Genomic DNA, 17,360 nt, shown 5'->3' with positions numbered 1-17,360 from the left:
GATGCTTAAAACAACTGTGGGTCAATAAACTTCAGGACAGTTCATTTCTGGGTCTGCAATGTTATGTAGGATGCAGTGGTTGTGTTGTGGAAGGTGTAGTGAGATGTGGAGGGGCATGTTAAAACTAAATTCCATGGTCTGGGGGTCTCTGTCAATTCGTACCGGTTGGCTCCATGTGCAGCGTTAGAAGGTCGATATTCAAGGTGGTTCTTTTAGCTTTCACTATTGAAATTTGGAGGTTAAGACTGGAAAATATTGGTCCAGTAACCTTTAAGATATCATTCTCACCATATGTTTTTGATATCGTTGTATCAAACACCCTAAACGATTGGTGTTTTCAACCGATACTCAGCATTGTCCATAATTACCTGGGCTGCTCCCAAGATGGTGTCTTCTGGGCATAGTTCGATTTTCCCATGTTGGTACCTGTAGGCAGAATTCCATCACCAAAGTAATGTTGTTTAGTGAGAGCTCTCATTTGAAGTGGTTTTGCCTGTTATATAATCTCATTACAAGGAGCATTATTTAGGGACATTTCAGGTCAGAGAGGTTTGTGGTGAAGAGGAATATGTATATCGATTGAGGGGCGACAATGTTTTCTACCATTTCAAATATTTCCTAAAAGGGCAAATCAATACAGACGTGATTACATCAAACAAAGTTTTCAGATTTCTTGACGGATTTCATTAAGTCTGAAAAAGTGAAGTTATCCAAAAGTTGCACTCTCCGTATCCTTTCTCTTTTGTTGAACAAAGACCGAATGAAAAATGATGGAATCTGGATTTTATTTTGTAAACATGTATTAAACGAATAAAACAAATCAATACATAATGCTAGTAAGACTTTATTGTTGAAGTCAGGTGCCCACGACACCTAACACGTCTGGTCCCACCAAGGTCCAGACAGCAACTGACAATCCTGTCAATGCCTGACTCTTAGCTGGATACATTCCACAAAAGAACTTATAACACAATAATAGCATATGACATTTTATCAGCCAGTAAATAGTTTTATTCCATGGTTGTGGTCATCTGGGATACTTATGTAATAATCCTATTCTGATACATTTCTTCAACGCTACCTTTACTTCATTGTTTCTGAAGCTATAGATCATAGGGTTCAACAATGGCGTCAGAACATTATAAAGAACGCTGAGAACCTTATCCTGATCCATAGAGTAGCTGGACTTTGGCCTTAGGTACATGAAGAGGATAGTGCTGAAGAAGATGGACACAACGATCAGGTGAGCTGCACAGGTGGAGAAGGTTTTTTGTCTCCCAGAAGCAGACTTTATCTTCAGGATTGCAGTAATAATGCAGATGTAAGAAGTGAGGGTCAACAAAAATGAACCCCCTGCCACCATTCCCCCAAATATGAAAATTTCTAGGGTTGTGCTGTGGACATCAGAGCAGGACAGTTGCAGTAGTGGGGGGATATCACAGAAGAAGTGATTCACTTGGTTGGGGCCACAGTATGATAAGGTCACAGTCATGGATGTGTGACCAAAAGAGAACAAGAAACCACTGATCCAGCTGGCAGAGGCCAGGCAGAAGCAGACGTGTCTACTCATCACCTGCATATAGCGCAGTGGGCAGCAGATGGCCACATAGCGATCAAAGCTCATGATGGTCAGGAGGAAACATTCTGCACTGCCTATAAAGTGGAAGAAGTACAGCTGCACAAAACATCCCACAAAGGATATACTTTTCTTTTTGGCTAGGAAATTTGACAACATTTTGGGAACCGTCACAGTTGAGAAGCACAGGTCCATGAGGGACAAGTTGCAGAGAAACACGTACATGGGAGTCGTAAGTGCTGCATCATACCAGGTTAATATCACCAGGAGCAGATTGCCGATTACTGTGATCATATATGTAACAGTGAAAGTAGAGAAAAGTCCAATCTGCACTTTTGGGTCATCTGAAAAACCCAAAAGGATGAACTCTGACACTTGTGTTCCATTGTTTATGTCCATGCTTTTGCTGCAATAGAATAAATAAGCATTAACATTGAGATGATGTTACAATTTCAAATCACCTTAATGAAAGGAATATGCCTATTGTCATGATATGGGCATTATCTTGAAGAAGAATTATGAGTAGATTTCTGTTAGACCTGTCAGCCTTAGGGTGGTCTTCTCCCAAAGATTTTACCTACTTACCTCAATTTTTTTGCTGAAATCCGTTTTATTTGTCTTTGGACTCTGTGTGTTTTACCACTGCTAACCAGTGCGAAGTTACATGTGCTCACTCCCATAAACATGGTTTTATTGGTTATACCCAGTTGACATCACTAATTTACATATAAGTTTCTTGTAGAGTGGTACACCATATACCCAGAGGCTGTCAATTAAACACTACCAGTGGGCCTGAAGCACTTTTTTGCCACCCATCTATATAGCACCTTAAAACATGACCCAGGCCTGCCACTGCAGCCCAAATGCAGTTTTAGTTTGGGTGTCAACTTGGTATTAAAACTACCCTTGCCAAGCCTTAAAGCCCCCTTTTTATTATGGATAAGTCACCTCTAACGTAGGCCCCTGGGAGCCCATAGTGCAGGGTGCTGTGTAAGTAAAAGGCTGGACATATACTTTTAAGTATACATGTCATGGTAGTGAAAAACTCCTAAAGTCGTTTTTCATTACTGTGAGGCCTACCCCTCCCACAGGATAACATAGGAATTTCCTTATTACATTTGATAAGCTGTAATTATCAATTAAGAGCATGTATCTATTCCATGATTGGTATCTATAAAAATTGTGATGATAAACCACCATTAATGGTAAAGTTTAATTTGTCATTACAATTTTGAAAATGCCACTTTCAGAAAGTTGGCATTTTCTGCCCTCGCCCCAAGTTGCCTGCAGCCTGACTTGGGTCACATGACTGGGTGTAACTGTTAGCACGTCGGTCCTTAATAAGTAAACGTACAAGGTGAAGTGTATATGTCCATGAACCTTTTGATTCACATGGAGTATCCTAGCTATGGTGTGACCAATGTTCTCAGTAATCGATGCACAAGGTTCAATAATCATGAGTCAATAGTAAATATGAGCAATAAACATCACACCATGACCTTACAGTCATGAATAAACCACACCTCAGTAAACGTTCTAGTAACTTTATTCCCCTATTGATTACAATACTAAGTCATGAGATTAATTCAAACGCAATTAATTCTATTTGATTAAAATCCAGCATCAATTTTTTAGAAGACGCCAAAAACACAGACTTGTATCAGAGTGCATTCTATAGCATTAACATAGGTCAGTAAGAGAATCCCAGACAAATAATCCTTCCTAGTCATGAAGTTCAGCAAAACAGTCCGTCAACCATTTATATCTGTAATCTGTCGCAGTCATGTAAGGAAACCATCAATTAACCCAGATTAGCATTGTCATGTGGGACAATTTAGAAACAAGAATTTAGAAAAAACATCTTGCTAAGAATGCTATTGAGACAGCTCAGTTGGTACCTAGAAAGAAAAGGCATAAACATGCAATTCAGTCACATTGTCATATCTACCTATCCACGGAATGGGTCAGCAACAGAGTCAGTCTTTGTCCTCAGGTGATCAGTCGATCAGTGTAGGAGGCTGGCCTGGTTTGTAGTGGGTACCTTGGGTACTTACACCTTATACCAGGTCCAGTTATCCCTTATTAGTGAAATTTTGTAGTGTTCTAGCATCTTAGGTTGATAGAGGTTGCTATAGCAGAGCAGCTTAGGCTGAAATAGTAGACATGCAAAGCTCCTGCAATACCACTTATAGTTACACAGTACCTATACACAAGTAAAGACAAAACTCAGTGTTACCAAAAATAAAGGTATTTATTTGGGTGATACAGTACCAACAATATCTTACAGACAATACTCCTTCTGGAGGTAAGTATTATACACAATATATACACTAGACACCAAAATTAGATAGTCATAGAGCAATGCAAACAGTAGGAAAACCCATAGAATGCAATGGGAGAAAATAGGTCTAGGGGCAACACAAACCATATACTAGGAAAGTGGAATGTGAATTGTGAATTCCCCCTAGACAAGTGTAGTGTGTGCAGAATCGCTGGGAGAGTAAGAATTTAGTAAAGGTAAGTAAATGACCCCAGAAAAGTAGTAGTAAAATACTGCAAGTTTCCCTAGGACACACTACACCTCGTTTTTGGGATTTTGCAGAAGCCAACCAAGTCTGCAAAGAACAACTGCTGGATTATTGGACCTGAAGGCCTGCAAAGGAAGGGGACCAAGTCCAGAAGTCGAAAGAAGTTCCAGGAAGGACAGGAGCCCCTGCCAACTCAGGAGAGGGTGCAAAAGAAGATTCCCTGGTTAGTCGAAGACTGCAGAAATGCACCATAGGAAGATGGCAGAGGGTTTCTGCATGATGCAAAAGGTGTGCCACGGCGTAAAGATCGTTGCAGATGAGATTTTGTGTTGGAAGGCGCCAACATGCCTTGGCTACGAAAACAATTGTGTTTGTGTCAAAATGTTGCTGGATGGACTCAGGAGGGACCTGGGGGCCTCAACTCTGTGTGAGGAGGAAGAAGGGGCTCTCAGCACTTTAGAGAGCCCTCAGGATGCTAGCCAGCACCCCAGAAGCCGCAGATCCGGGTTCAAAGGAGGGGCAAAATGCAGTTGATGAAGCACAACAAAAGAAGGTCCCTTGCTGCCGGAGAACAACTCAGTGAGTTGAGATTCGCAGGATGGAGCGCTGGGGACCTGGGCCAGGCTGTGTACAAATACATTTTGCAAAGAGTGCACAGAGGCCTCAGGAGGCTAGGATGACGCAGTACAAAGGGGTACCATCGCTCTCAGGGAAGGCAAGGTCTTATTTCCTCCAAATTGCATCAGCAGGACCTCAGGACAGTCTATGTCAATAATGTGCACCCTCTGTGTCCTTAGGAGCACGCTCGTTGCTGTGAGAGGAGCCCCAGGGTACGGTGGTTGCCTTGGAAGGTGCCTGCTTGGAGCAGGGGTTTGACTCCGTTACTCCACAGGAGATTTCTTTGGTCCTTCTGGTGCAGGATGAAGACAGGGAGTCCCCAGAACATGCACACCATGGAAACTGTTGCGGTTGCTGACTTGGAGCTGAGGTTGCTGAAGGAAAGTGCCTCTTGTAGACACTTTGTTGCAGGTACAGTGTTTCTTGGAGCAGGCTGCGGTTGATCCGTGGTCAGAAGAGTCTGAAGTTGTTGCAGAGGATTGGTGAAGGAAACGTGCAAGCAGAATCTGAAGAGAACCCACAGGAGAGACCCTAAATAGCCCTGAGAGGGGGATTGGCTACCTTTTCAGGTATGGACTGATCAGGAGTGGTCTCTGATGTCACCTGCTGGCACTGGCTACTCAGAGCCCTCCAGAGTGCTGGCTGAAGTCTGGGACATACTGGAGGAGCTCTGGGCACCACCCCTAAGGTGGTGATGGACAGGGGAATGGTCACTCCCCTTTCCTTTGTCCAGTTTCCCACCAGAGCAGGGGAGAAAGGGGCCCCTGAACCGGTGTAGACTGGTTTATGCAAGGAGGGCACCATCTGTGCCCTTCAAAGCATTCCCAGAGGCTCGGGAGGCTACCCCTCCCCAGCCTGTAAAACCTATTTCCAAGGGGAGCGGGTGTAACACCCTGCCATCAGAGGAAATGCTTTGTTCTGCCTTCCTGGGACTGGGCTGACCAGACCCCAGGCGGGCAGAACCCTGTCTGTGAGGTGGCCGCAGTGCAAGCCTCTGCGAGCTGGTTTGGCAGTGCTAGGGGTCCATAGTGGAGCCCCAATGATGCATGTAATTGACTACCCAATACCAGATTTGGAATTGGGGGACAATTCCATGATCTTAGACATGTTACATGGCCATATTCGGAGTTACTAGTGTGAAGCTACATATGGGTATTGACCTTTTTATAGTGTACGCGTGGAATGGCGTCTCCGCTCTCACAAAGTCCAGGGAAATGGCCATGAACTATGTGGGAGCACCTTTGCTAGTGCAAGGGTGCCCTCACACTTGGTAACTTTGCACCTAACCTTCAACAAGTGAAGGTTAGACATATAGGTGACTTATAAGTTACTCAAGTGCAGTGAAAATGGCTGTGAAATAGTGTGTGCACTTTTTCACGTAGGCTGCAATGGCATTCCTGTGTAAGGGTTTGTTTGAGCTCCCTATGAGTGGCAAAAGAATTGCTGCAGCCCATATGTATCTCCTGGAACCCTAATGCCCTTGGTACCTAGGTACATTATCCTAGAGACTTATAAGAGGGTCCAGTATGCCAATTGAAATTGGAAAATGTAACCACTGGCCTACAGTGACAAATTTGAAAGGCAGAGAGAGCACTGAGGTTCTGATTAGTCTCAGTAACACAGTTAGGCACCACACAGGCATACACATTAGGCCATAAACTATGAGCACTGGTGTCCTGGCTAGCAGGATCCCTATGAGATAGGCAAAACACACTGACATATAGGTTTTTATCTATGACACAGTAAAAACACACTGACACACACTCACAAACAGGCCGAAAGTGGGGGTAACCATGCTAGAAAGAGGCTACTTTCCTACAATCATTATTTTGCCAACCACAGAGGGTAACCCAGGAAATCCAAAGGGGTCTGGGTGAAACTTAATTACAAAAACAACATAGACCACTGGGAACAAAAATTTAACCACAGTCACCTCACTCCTGATATATACACATGCAAAATTACCATTCACTCATTCCAAAGAACATTGGGCCAGATGTATGAAAGCTTTTTGCATTCGCAAACGGTGCAAATGCCCGTTTGCGAATGCAAAAAGCCATTTCAGAATGTATGAAAGACATTCTGAACGCAATTTTAAGGAATCGCTAAAATAGAAATTCCTTAAAATCGCCACCCTTTTTAGAGAGTCGCAAACTGCGACTCTCTAAATAAGAAATCGCAAATAAGGATTCCTTATTTGCGAATCCTTAGCACATGTAAGAAGCAATTCCTAAATGCGATTTGGGCATTTAGGAATCGCTATTTACCACCAAGTTGAACTTGGTGGTAAACATGTGCAAATTTGAAAAATGCATTTAAAATGCTTTTTTAAAATTTACATATAAAGCACACATGCCCTTTTGGCATGTATGCACCTTACATGGTGCAAACAATTATTTTGGGGTGTAGCAGAGGGGGCCTTAGGACCCCAGCACCCTGGGGTTTTGCATTTCCAAAATTGTGATTTCTGTTTAAGAAATCGCAATTTTGGAAATGCAAAGAATTCGCAGATATGGGCCTACAGGCCCATAGGTGTGGAAGGGGCCGGTATCGCAATTTGCGATTCGGTAATAGCATTTGCGATTTTTAAGAAATCGCTATTACCGAATCGCAAATGTGATACATTGCATCTTGCGAATCAGAAATAGCGATTTCTTAAAAATCGCTATTTCCGACTCGCAAAAGGCCTCCTTGATATATCTGGCCCATTATTTATTACAAATACCACATATATATTTACTTCATGTAAATACAATTAAAAAAATCCCCAATCATATCAAAGCAAAAGAAGAGATAGAATAGAACCAAGTGCAATTAAGATCAAGTGCTCGTGTTTCAAAAAGAATAAGAAATAATAGATTTCCCATTAAACCATTCCAAACAAAACAGTTAAAAGTTGATTTATCATAAAATAGCCTGTTGGTTATTCCTTCAACCACATTGAATCACAATATTATTTCATCACACAGAATTATATCCCCAATTTGGTCCTCTTCAACAGTAAACCAAATCCAGCCTAGAGCATCACCGTCGACTTTTTGACCCCCTCGTGCTCTTGGGCCAAATATCGTCTCCACACGGGTTTTCCTCAGTACTGATCAACAGGGGACACCAATATAACTCCACAGCACATTAAATATCCATCTTCATCAATAGCCCTTAATAAGTCCATCAATCTTAACTCCCACAGGGATAATCCACTCAATTTTCACTCAAATTCAGATCACTTCAAAACCTTCCATATGACGTCTTTTATATTTCAATTTAATGGCCCTTTTTTTGCAAGCACAGTCTCCTATAGCTTTCTTGCTCTTCCAATTGCATAAAAATCTCATTTTTATAATCACTCGTATTCTGTACCACTATAGCTCCTCCCTTATCTGCCATTTAAATTACTATCTCCTTATTAGATCTTAAAACAGGTAGAGCCTCCCTTTCTCCCTTTGTGATATTATATTTCACATACGTTCCTTTTGAGATCAAATCCATCATGTCCCTCATCACTACCTGTTCAAATGCTAAAATTTTATGTGACATCAGATGTGCGGGGGGAGTGAAAACCGAGGGTATTCTAAAGCCCGTAACTGAAAGAGGTGTCCTAAACATTAAGGTGGTCATTAAAACCCTGGCGGACAGTGTAAAAGGTGCGGTAATACCGCAAACAGGACAGCGGACAAAAAAAGGGAATTATGACCCTGGCGGAAACCGCCAACAAACACAGCCACTTTAACACACCGCCCACCACGGCGGTACAGACAAGCAGTGCGGCGGTTACCGCCAACAGACAGGCGGAAGACAATGTACCGCCCACACTATTACAACCCGCCAATCTGCCACCTTTTCCGGGGAGGCTTCACGGGGGTATAAAAACAAGGCGGAAACAGTTTCTGCAATGGAAAAACGCTCACCTGAACACATCCCACGAGGAAGGAGGACACCATGGAGCCAGAATTACAAATACTCTCTGCCCTTGTCTTTCTGCTCCTTTACGACCAACAGCTACGTAGGCGCAGAAGATACCGATGAGTAATGCATCTATGACACGGGGAGGGGGGAGGCAAAAGTCAGGGGGACACCCACCAAACAACCCCACCCTCGCATTATACAACATACACACCAATGCAGTCACAAAAATCACATTAACAACCCACAATCCCCCCGGAAGAATGCAAAGACAATGCGAAATTCGGGCAAACATTGTAATGTGCCAATATACATGTCATACAAAAATATACAGATATATATCTCAAAATCATTCTTATTTACACATACAATCCGAGAAGTAATGCAGATATGTACACAACAATGTCCGTGCACCAACAGTCCAAAAAAGCATGGGCGAGGCCCACAATAGATACCTGACCAAAATCCGAGAGAACACTGCCGGGGCATAAGATAGAAACACTACAGGCAACTCAGGGGGAAGGGAAGGGGGGGCACCTCAGCCACATGAATGCGGAGCCAGATCCACGAGTGGGCTCCATGCCCATTGATGTATCCTGGGTAGTGCAAAGACACAGTCTCTCAAGTCTCTACAGTGGGTGGTTTGCCCACTGTGCCATCCTGGGGAGTGCAAAGCCACAGTCTCTCAAGTCTCTTCAGTGGGTGGTTTGCCCACTGTGCCATCCTGGGGAGTGCAAAGCCACAGTCTCTCAAGTCTCTACAGTGGGTGGTTTGCCCACTGTACCATCCTGGGGAGTGCAAAGCCACAGTCTCTCAAGTCTTTACAGTGGGTGGTTTGCCCACTGTACCATCCTGGGGAGTGCTAAGCCACAGTCTCTCAAGTAGATGCAGGTCTCCACTGGTTCTGGAGGGGGACTGGTGCCCAGACTGGATGAGTCTCCCCGTGAAAGTTCCTGTCCTGTCACTGTCCCAGCTGCACATGGGATAAGGATGCCTGATGTGGCGGTCCATTCATTCCTACACGGTGCATGCCCTGTTCAGCGGTGCTTTGCCATGGCGGTCTTTGCCCTGTTCAGCGTGCTTTGCCATTGCGGTTTCCAACTGTTCAGCGGTGCTTTGCCATGGTGGTTCTGGACTGTTCAGCGGTGCTTTGCCATGGCGGTCCCGGACTGTTCAGCGGTGCTTTGCCATGGCGGTCTTTGCCCTGTTCAGCGGTGCTTTGCCATGGCGGTTCTGGACTGTTCAGAGGTGCTTTGCCATGGCGGTCTTTGCCCTGTTCAGCGGTGCTTTGCCATGGCGGTTCTGGACTGTTCAGCGGTGCTTTGCCATGGCGGTTCTGATACTGACATTGGTGTGTGGCATGACGATCTCCACACTGGACATTGGTGTGTGGCATGACGATCTCCACACTGGACATTGGTGTGTGGCATGACGTTCCATCATTGGCCAGCGGGGCTGTGGCATCCTGTCCCCTCCTGGGCTGTGACTCCGGCGGTGGTCTCCTGACCAGTAACGATACTTGAGCCCTCCTGGGCTGTGACTCCGGCGGTGGTTTCTGGACCAGTGATGATACTTGTGCCCTCCTGGGCTGTGACTCTGGCGGTGGTCTCCTGACCAGTAACGATACTTGTGCCCTCCTGGGCTGTGACTCCGGTGGTGGTTTCTGGACCAGTGACAATACTTGGGCCCTCCTGGGCTGTGACTCCAGCGGTGGTTTCTGGACCAGTGACGATACTTGGGCCCTCCTGGGCTGTGACTCCGGCGGTGGTCTCCTGACCAGTAACGATACTTGTGCCCTCCTGGGCTGTGACTCCGGCGGTGGTCTCCTGACCAGTGACGATACTTGGGCCCTCCTGGGCTGTGACTCCGGCGGTGGTTTCTGGACCAGTGACGATACTTGTGCCCTCCTGGGCTGTGACTCTGGCGGTGGTCTCCTGACCAGTAACGATACTTGTGCCCTCCTGGGCTGTCACTCCGGTGGTGGTTTCTGGACCAGTAACGATACTTGTGCCCTCCTGGGCTGTGACTCCGGCGGTGGTTTCTGGACCAGTAACGATACTTGTGCCCTCCTGGGCTGTGACTACGGCGGTGGTCTCCTGATCAGTAACGATACTTGTGCCCTCCTGGGCTGTGACTCTGGCGGTGGTCTCTGGACCAGTGACGACGGTGCTGGCCGTTGTGTCTGGACCGCCGGAAATGATGGCGCACTTCTCCGCCGTGACACTCACAACAGGCTGGGCACACTTCCTCTGGACCTTCCCCACCTTTTTTGGAGTTACAGCTGACTCACCAATCGCCTTCGATCCCATGTCACTTGTTGTCCCACCAGGAGTCTTGACACGGTCCTGTCGTCCACTCTCCAATTTCAGAGCCTTTACAGGGTGTGGGCTGCCAGTGCCTTGGCTCCGGGTCCTACTGCCTGCCCTGGTGGACAGTGCACTCCAAAAACCTGGAACACGCACCACTGGTACTGGAGGCTTTTTGGCTGAGGCGCTACGACGGGACTGATGAATTGGAGGGGGCTGGGTGGGGGCAAAAAGGTCAATTTGACATAGGGACAGTTTCTGACGGACACTGGGATGGGTAGCTGGAGGGGGTCTGGGAGTGGAGGAAGAGGAGGTGGTTGTAGGAGGTGTCACTTCAGGTGTTTTGGGTGAAGGTGCAGGTACTGGAGGCTGTCGTGAGGTGGATGGATGTTGGGTGAGTGATTGCCGGCGTTTGTGTACTTTGGGAGGGGGCGTCACAGACACACTGGGAGAGGACACAGGTGACGTGTAAATGGCAGTGGAGGTGGTGAGTGCAGGTGAGCGGCTTGTGGTGCTGGGTGTCCTGGTGCGAGTCCTAGTGCCTGTAGATGTGGTGCATGCAGATGTGTGTGTAGACGAGACTGGGAGGGAGGAGGGAGAAGAGGAGGAGGGGGACACAGTGGAGACAGTGGATGTTGCTGTGTCTGTATGGGTGTGATGCTTGTGTGAGTGCCTGTGGTGTGTGTGGTGCCTATGTTTGCTTGAGCTACGTGTGTGTGTTGACTTGTGTGCATGCTGGTCTGTAGGTGTGCTTGGGATGGGCTGGGGTACAGGGGATTGGGTCTGGGTGGAGGAAGTTGGAGAGGGGAGGCTAGACACAGGGACAATGGCTGCCATCAGTGCTGAGGCCAGAGATTGCAGGGTTCGCTGAAGGGCAGCCTGACCAGAATGAATGCCCTCCAGAAATGCATTAGTGTTGCAACTGTTGTTCTACACCCTGGATGGTATTCACAATGGTAGACTGCCCAACAGTGAGTGACCTGAGGAGGTCAATGGCCTCCTCACTGAGGGCAGCAGGGGTGACTGGGGCAGGACCTGAGGTGCCTGGGGCGAAGGTGATGCCCACCCTCCTGGGTGAGCGGGCACAGGCGAATGCTGAGGGGCTGCTGGGAGGGCGGTGCTGGTAGGGGAGGTGGCGGCTCTACCTGTAGAAGTGGGGCGCACAGATGGTGCCGCCACCACAGGGGAGCTCCCATCGGTGGACGAGTCCATGTCGCTGGTTGGTGATCCGGTGGCCGACGTGAAGCTCCCCTCGCCCTCCGTCCCACTGGTGCATTCAGTCTGTGGTGTGGCCCTCCATGGCCATGTGGGATGCAGCTCCCTCGTGCTCCGGTGCCACTGTACCTCTGCCTGATGATGCTGGTGTACAAAAGGACAGGGAGAGCAGGAAAAGGGGGGGAGACAGAACAAAGAGAGTTTTAGTGCATGGCATACCGCTACCGTTGGCGGACAAGACAGACGCAGCAGCCCCATGCATAACGCCGTGCTCCTGGCCTCTGCACATGCAATTTCTGGGATATGGCCTACATGGCAATGGTGGAAATCTGCGCACATGGATGCCAAAGGGGCACTATACCTCAAATTGGCACTCTGCTGAGGTGGGGTAGAGTGCCACATGGCCTACATTACGGAGGGGCCTTGCCTACCTAACTCGCCCTGGCCTAGGGACACCCACAGCCCACCACCCCCACCCAGACCCCTCCACTGCACGCAAAGTCCGCAGAATCAGGTTGTACTCACCCCCTTGTGTCTGCTGTGATGTCCTCAAGCGCCCATCCAACTCCGGGTAGGCCACCGCCAGGATCTGGAACATCAGGGGGGTCATGGTGCGACGGGCACCCCACCCACGTTGGGAGGCCATCCCCAGCTGAGCCTCCGCCGTCTTCTTGCTGCAGCGGCGAATGTCCTCCCATCTCTTCCGGCAGTGGGTGCCCTGTCTCTGGTGGGCCCCCAGGGTCCGGACCTCCTTGGCGATGGCACGCCAAATGTCCCTCTTCTGGTGGGCGCTGACCTACATGACATGCACAAGGGAAGAGGAACAGTCATTACCAACTGCACCGTCAATGTGAGTGGCCCCCTCCCTACTCTGACCATGTGGCCCATTTATTCCCATGCATTAATGTACTATGAACTCTGGCCCCTTCCCTCTTCCACCCAGCCCTCTCCACCCAGACCTAGCCCATACAACGTGCTCCCTGTGTACTAACCTGTTGGTCTGGAGGACCGTAGAGTAGCATGTACTGGGGGAGGACCCCATCCACAAGTTTCTCCAACTCCTGTGTAGTGAAGGCAGGGGCCCTTTCCCCAGACTCAGCAGCCATTGTCGCTTCCAGACCAGGTCACAGCAGAACTAGCAGTGTAGGTCCTCTCCTGTCGAAGGTCAGGTATCTAGTGATTGAACAGATAGAAAATGGCGGTGACGTCCGCGGCGGTGACGTCCGCGGTGGGGCGCATCATCACCGCCGGCACACCTGTTCATTGGCTCCTGGGACCCATAGGGTCCAATGTTAACCAATGCAGCAGTGCGCCGCGGTCTACGACCGCCTACCGCGACGGTGTGCAACGCCAGCGCAGTTACCCCACAATACCATTGTCCCAGTTTAGAGGTCAGGCAGCCGCCATTTCAGGGGCCCACATGGCTTCATTTACTACTGCGCCACACACAGCCAGGCCTATACTCAACACACATACATGAAGGGTTTATTGTCTGGTGTAGTCTTGTGTGTAACTGTGGGTACATACCTGGAGGAATAGTGACTGTTTCTTCGCTGTTGTCCTTCTTAGGCACCGTCAGCTGGGACATATGAGAAGATGGCGGAATCCTCCGGTGTACCGACCGCTGGTGGACCTGTTGACAATGGAAGAGAGACATGTCATCGTCACCTACAGGTTTGACCGTGCCACAATCCAGGAACTATGTACCCAGTTGGAGCCAGACCTGATGTTACCAATCCGCCATCCGACTGGAATTCCCCCAGACGTGCAGGTGCTGTCAGTGCTCCATTTCCTTGCAAGTGGGTCTTTTCAGACAACTGTGGCCATGGCATCAGGGATGTCCCAGCCTATGTTTTCCAACGCCTTGTCCAGAGTGTTGTTTGCCCTGCTGAAACACTCAAGGAGATACATCATTTTCCCTCAGGTGGAGGATTTGCCTACAGTCAAAGGTGACTTCTATGCCCTTGGACATTTCCCCAACGTCATAGGTGCCATTGATGGGACACATGTAGCTCTGGTCCCCCCCGCAGGAGTGAACAGGTGTACAGGAACAGGAAGAGTTATCATTCCATGAATGTCCAGATGGTCTGTTTGGCAGACCAGTACATCTCGCAGGTAAATGCTATGTTCCCTAGCTCTGTGCATGACGCCTACATCCTGCGCAATAGCAGCATCCCTGATATGATGGGTCAACTCCAGAGGCACCGTGTATGGCTATTGGGAGACTCTGGTTACCCCAACCTTTCCTGGCTATTGACCCCAGTGAGGAATCCCAGGACCAGGGCAGAGGAACGGTACAATGAGGCCCATGGGCGGACTAGGAGGGTAATCGAGCGGACCTTCGGCCTTCTTAAGGCCAGGTTCAGGTGCCTCCATATGACAGGTGGATCCCTATTATACTCACTGAAGAAGGTGTGCAACATCATCATCTCCTGCTCCATGCTCCATAATTTGGCATTGCGACGCCAGGTGCCTTTTCTGCAGGAGGATGATCCAGATGACGGTGTTGTAGCAGCTGTGGAGCCTGTGGAGCCTGTGGACAGTGATGAGGATGAAGCTGAGGAAGAAGAAAACGACAACAGGGAGTCAGTCATACAGCAATATTTCCAGTGAAACACAGGTGAGTACATTTTCAGGTTTAACATTACATTAACTTTCACACGTCTACCTCTATCCTGTACCTACATTTCACTCACTATTTGTTAACTGAGTTGTCCCCTTCCATTTCAGTTTCACAAGTGTGGTAACCTACGTGTCAACTGCTTGCATCCTTGAAGGGCTTGTGATGTGTGACATTGGTATGTTAGCCTTCCAATGGGTAACCCATTATGACACTGTAATTGATAATACAAATTTCCAAATCATAGACTGACTCCAGTTTTTTTAGTGTTTCAAGGGTGTTTATTTAAGTGCTAAAAAATGATGGGGGGTTGTAAAATGGGGATGGGTGATGGTGGAGGAATGTCCATGGCAGAGTCAAGTCTATTAGTCTCACAGGTACACTGTACATCTGGCCATTGGAAGTGGAGCTGGGGCAGTTCCGATTTGGACAGGGTAACAAAGTGGGACAGTGGGGGGACAATCAGGGTGGTCTTATTTCCTGGCGGGGGTCTTGCCATCTTGCTCTGTCCTGTTCCTGGATCTCAGGGACCGCTTGCGTGGTGGTTGTCCGTCTGCAGGGGGTGGGGTGCTGGTGTGGTGGTCCTGTGGCGGGGCGTCCTGTCCACTAGCGCCGGCGGAGGTGGTGGGCAGTTCATCGTCGTGGCTTGTGTCAGGAGCCCCTTGGAGTGCCACGGTGTCCCTCAAGGTCTTTTGAATGTCCGTCAGCACCCCTACGATGGTGCCCAGGGCGGAGCCGATGGTCCTGAGCTCCTCCCTGAACCCCAAATACTGCTCCTCCTGCAGACGCAGGGTCTCCTGCAACTTGTGAAGGACCGTTGCCATCGTCTCCTGGGAGTGGTGGTAGGCTCCCATGATGGAGGAGAGGGCCTCGTGGAGAGTTGGTTCCCTTGGCCTGTCCTCCCTCTGTCGCACAGCAGCCCTCCCAGTTCCCCTATGTTCCTGGGCCTCCGTCCCCTGGACCGTGTGCCCACTACCACTGCCCCCAGGTCCCTGTTGATGTTGGGTTGGTGGGTTACCCTGGGTGCCCTGTAGTGGTGGACACACCGCTGATTTACCTGTCCTGGGTAGGGAGGTTTGGGCCCGCTGGGTGGGTGCTGTGCTGGTGTTACCAGAGGGTGGAAGTTCGGTGTTGGGCTGTGGCTGGGCAAGGGGAACTGACTGTCCTGAGGCCCACGATGGTCCGGGCTGGTCATCAAGATCCAGTAGGGCAGAGCTGCTATCGTCACTGTGGGCCTCTTCTGGGGGTGGAGTGGTGTTGTCTGGACCCTCTGGTGTGGTGACGTTCCTTCAGGTTCCTGCGGGGGTATAAGAACATAATTATTGCATGTGTGTGTTTCATGGTGTGCAATGGTTGGGTGTGCGTGAACCCCAGTGCAGGCATTCCTGTGTGGGGGCTTGTGTGCTGATGGTTGGGGGGTGTTCTGGGTATGTGCAGTGGGCATGCTTTAGTGATGGGTGTCCATGCTTAGTTGTGTCATGCAGGGCTTGGGGTTGGGATGGGTGGTTGGTGTCATGGGTACATTAGTGAGGAGTTTGGTTGATAGGGGAGGGGGTGAGGGTGGGGGTGTGTGATAGCATCCAGGTAGGGTGGGGGATGTGATAGTTAAGATTTGACTTACCAGTGTCCGTTCCTCCAACGACTCCTCCGAGGCCCTCAGGATCCAAGATGGTCAAGACTTGCTCCTCCCATGTTGTTAGTTGTGGGTGAGGAGGTGGGGTTCCGCCGCCAGTCCGCTGCACCGCGATGTGGTGCCTGGAGACCGTGGAACGCACTTTCCCCCGTAGGCCGTTCCACCTCTTCCTGATGTCCTCCCTATTTCTTGGGTGCTGTCCCACGGCGTTCACCCTGTCCACTATTCTGTGCCATAGCTCCATTTTCCTGGCTATTGATGTGTGCTGTACCTGTGAGCCAAATAGCTGTGGCTCTACCCATAAGATTTCCTCCACCATGACCCTGAGCTCCTCCTCGGAGAAGCGGGGGTGTCTTTGGCGTGACATGGGGGGGTGTGGGTGATGTGTGGGGTGGTGTATGTGGTGATGAGTGTGGTGAGTGTAGTGGTATGTGGTGTGTTGTGCTTGGATGTTGTGTGGGTGATGATGTTGTGTGCCTCTGTGTGATGTGGTTGTCAATGGCTGTGCTCTCTCTCTCTCGCCTTCTCTCAGAATTTCTGGTTGTAGGTGTTTGTGGGTGATTTGGGTGTGTGTTTTATATTGTGTTGTGTGTGTGGGAGTGGTGTTTGTATGTGTCTCAGGTGTGTGTATTTGTAATTGTCCAATGTGGCGGGTTTTGTAAATGCGTGTGTATTTTGAGCGCGGCGGTGTGTACCGCCAATGGAATACCGCGGTTTAAAGACCGCCACGTGGATTCGTGGGTCGTAATGGCATGGGCGTGTTTCGATTGGCGTGGAGGTGGAGGATTTTTTTCAGCATGTTTATCGCTGACCTTTGGTGTTGCGGTATTGTGTGGGTGTCAGAATTTCGGCGGATTCCAAGATGTGTGTCATAATAGCTGTGGCGGTCTACCGCGGCCGCGGCGGTGTATTGGCGGTCTTCTGCACGGCGGTAAGTGCCTTTTACCGCCAATGTTGTAAT

At 49.1% G+C, this 17,360-nt stretch overlaps 1 protein-coding gene across 1 annotated transcript; it reads right to left on the bottom strand.

Moving 5' to 3' along the window:
• Positions 1–1,027: 1,027 nt before the first annotated feature.
• Positions 1,028–1,975, bottom strand: LOC138301671 (olfactory receptor 5AP2-like). Its single transcript, XM_069242186.1, has one exon. It carries the CDS (start codon positions 1,973–1,975, stop codon positions 1,028–1,030), a length of 948 nt encoding a protein of 315 aa, XP_069098287.1.
• Between the last annotated feature and the right edge of the window lie 15,385 nt (positions 1,976–17,360).

The sequence above is a fragment of the Pleurodeles waltl genome, chromosome 6 (assembly GCF_031143425.1).
Source record: "Pleurodeles waltl isolate 20211129_DDA chromosome 6, aPleWal1.hap1.20221129, whole genome shotgun sequence".
Taxonomy (NCBI): Eukaryota; Metazoa; Chordata; class Amphibia; order Caudata; family Salamandridae; genus Pleurodeles; species Pleurodeles waltl.
The sequence above is the reverse complement of the archived record's forward strand: the minus strand, read 5'-3'. Positions and strand labels throughout refer to the sequence as shown.

Excerpts from the sequence above, each read along its gene's own strand:
- LOC138301671 (XM_069242186.1), bottom strand. The coding sequence starts at position 1,975 with ATGGACATAAACAATGGAACACAAGTGTCAGAGTTCATCCTTTTGGGT.